At 53.0% G+C, this 2,666-nt stretch overlaps 1 protein-coding gene across 3 annotated transcripts in view; it reads right to left on the bottom strand.

Annotated features, from left to right (window-relative positions):
* The window catches only part of Srgap1 (SLIT-ROBO Rho GTPase activating protein 1), a 346,632-nt gene extending 344,053 nt beyond the window's left edge, over window positions 1-2,579 (bottom strand). For all 3 annotated transcript variants that reach the window (XM_004632122.3, XM_004632123.3, XM_023716312.1), the window contains exon 1: window positions 1,781-2,579. In XM_004632122.3, coding sequence (XP_004632179.1) covers window positions 1,781-1,847 — 67 coding nt within the window. In that variant the 5' untranslated portion in view covers window positions 1,848-2,579. The remainder of the gene's footprint in view (window positions 1-1,780) is intronic.
* Between the last annotated feature and the right edge of the window lie 87 nt (window positions 2,580-2,666).

The raw sequence follows: 2,666 nt of genomic DNA, 5'->3' as shown, positions 1-2,666 counted from the left end.
GGGTGGGTGGGGTGTGTGTGTGTGTGTGTGTGTGTGTGTGTGTGTGTGTAAGGGAGGACAAAGGTTACTTTCTGTAGGACAAAGTTGGTTTCAAAATAATTTTTACCATGTTCATAATTTTATCTTGAATTAGATTTAATGGAAACATTGTAACAATCTCATTTAATTGGTTTGAATCAATGTAGAATCCTTATACTTTCCGATAAAATGGAACTCATATACTAGAAAAAATCAATCAAAAAAATTTTTTTCACATAAGTGCTGATTAACAGGCAAATGACCTTAGAGCAGACAGAGATAACTAAACCAGCACTAGAAAGTAGATTGTGCCAATCAAGCTCCAGAAAGCAAGAAAACCAGACCTCCACCCCTCAAAGACCTGCCACAAAGAACCATGATGAAGTGATGGTTATGAACAAGAGTACAGCCTTTGAATGAAAGGTTTTAGGCTGCTCTGGACTCATTGAGAAAAGAAAAGCTACCTTCAATGGAAAGTTTACCTGGCTCTAGAAATAATGGCTCTTTCCTAATATAACTTCCATATCAACATAACAAGTTCCTGTAAGTATAAATTATCTTAATTGCTGGCAGGTATTCCATGTGTTTCCTGAATGACACTTAACCACACGTAGGGGACAAGCTAAAGGAAACCCAAGTCTCTGGTGTGGCTAGAGTTGGTCCAGATTCACACACTCAGGTGATCCAGGGCACCCCACCCCCACCCCACGCCTGTGCCAGGACCCCAGGCGTTTTCACAACTTGACCACACAAAAGCAGCTTGGCAGCTCCAGCCTCTCCCAAGGCAAGTTCAGTGATGCCTTTCTCAGCAGCCCTTTCATAAGACTGTATATAGGCAAACACAGGTGTCAACATAACAATCTTTTTGAACTTTGCATTGAATATACCAAAGAACACCAGTGATCTCAACACTCCACCCATTGTCTCCAGCAGGAAAGCAAATTTAGAGACCCCATAAGAGGGAAAAAAAAAATATATATATATATGCATATGTGATATAACTTCAACAGCAAAATAAAATACTTGTCTTGGAGAGAAAAATATATTTTCAAACCACAAAGCACAGAAAGTAAAAATGCTTAATCCGTCTTAATTAGGTTTTTTTCAGTAGTTGACAATGTAAATGGATTGAAACTAAAATAGTCAAACCTTCATTTTACATTCCAGTGGCTTCCAGCAAATGATAAAGCAATATTCTCATGTGAGTGTAAAAGATGGCACTGAATTCTAGCCTATTATAAAGGAGGCGTCGGATTCCACTAGTCACTACTGGGCTGAACTGCCAGGCTTTTTAGGGAGCTGTTTTATAAAAGAGCTCGCCCTAATAAATTCAATAGTGAAGAGTTTAAATGTCTGAAATAGCCTTCATTCATTGAAGCTCTGGACCACTTCGCGTGTAGACTTTGCAAAATGACTCCATAGAAAAATTATGTTGTGATAATGATTTCATATAAAAAGAACGACGATGAGGATGGTAACAGCAGGAACCACGCTGCCGGCCTCCCCGTCTAAACCGCCCGCACAAGGTGGCTAAGTTCACACCAGTTCTGTCCCTGTTGGAGGTGCCCAGCGCCCAGGTCCCGGCGGGCATGACGGGACAAGGGTCGGAACTGGGGCGGACCTGCAGGCTGACTCGGCCAGGGCTCGAACTGTCCCTCACCGCCTTCCTCCACCGCAGACCCCAAGTTAGAAACGCAACTCCACGACAACACAATGACACGGAGGCACACAAAAGGAGCCAGGCAGCCGCTCCCATCCTTACCTTTGACTTGACTTTCATACTCGGCTATGATCTCTTTGTCCTTTTTGAATCTGCTCGGAGTGGACATTATCCAGCTGTTCCGGGGTCGCTTCCAAGGGGCAAGTTCAGCTGGGCGGCCACGAGCCGGTCTCCCCGGAGGAGCAGAGTTGTACTCCCACACGCGGAGCACCCAGAGGCCACCCCGGCAGGAGGGCGAGGCGGAGCGAGCGGAGGAAAAGGAGCGCACGGAGAGCTAGACCAGCCCGGGCGCCGGCACCATACTCTCCAGGGGGGCAGCCGTCGGCGATCCCGAGCCGCGTCCGAGGTCCGAGAGGCCAGACGCGCAAACTCCGCGAGCGAGTGGCTGGGGGCGTCTCCCTGCCCACCCCACCCGCAGCCCGGCCACTTCCTCTACGACCGCTGGGCGGACGCGGGGCTCGCGCCCGCGCTCCGCACCATTGTTCGAGACCTGCACCGGGCGGCCGGGGGCAGGGCGGGCTGCGGAGCGCGGGCGCCCGGGAACGCACCCAGCCCTGGCGCCACGACCTCCCTTCCGGCCTCCGGCCGCCGGCTCCGGCGCTCGGCGGTCCCACCCGCGCCGGGGATGCTGGTGCCGCGGCCGCCGCTCCTCCGCCCGCAAACACTGCCGCTCCCTCCCGGGCCGGCGACCGAAACTGCGGTCCCAACGCGCGTGCCGGCGGCTGCGCTCGAGGGCGGCGGCTGCGAGGCTCCGAGGCGCCCTGGGCACAGCCCCCCGGAGTTCAGGGCTTCGGAGCCGGCGCCGCGAGGGTCCCGAGGCTCGCGGCCACAGTCCGCCCCGCCTGCCGCGCTCTCCCGTCCGGCTCTCCGCTGCTGCCCCCCGGAGGCCGTCGCCGGCTCGCACACTCGCACGCGCGCCCGGAGAGCC

This window comes from Octodon degus, unplaced genomic scaffold (genome assembly GCF_000260255.1).
Source record: "Octodon degus isolate 3935 unplaced genomic scaffold, OctDeg1.0 scaffold00047, whole genome shotgun sequence".
Lineage (NCBI taxonomy): Eukaryota > Metazoa > Chordata > Mammalia > Rodentia > Octodontidae > Octodon > Octodon degus.
Note: the sequence above shows the minus strand (reverse complement) of the source record. Positions and strands in the feature narration are given on the sequence as shown.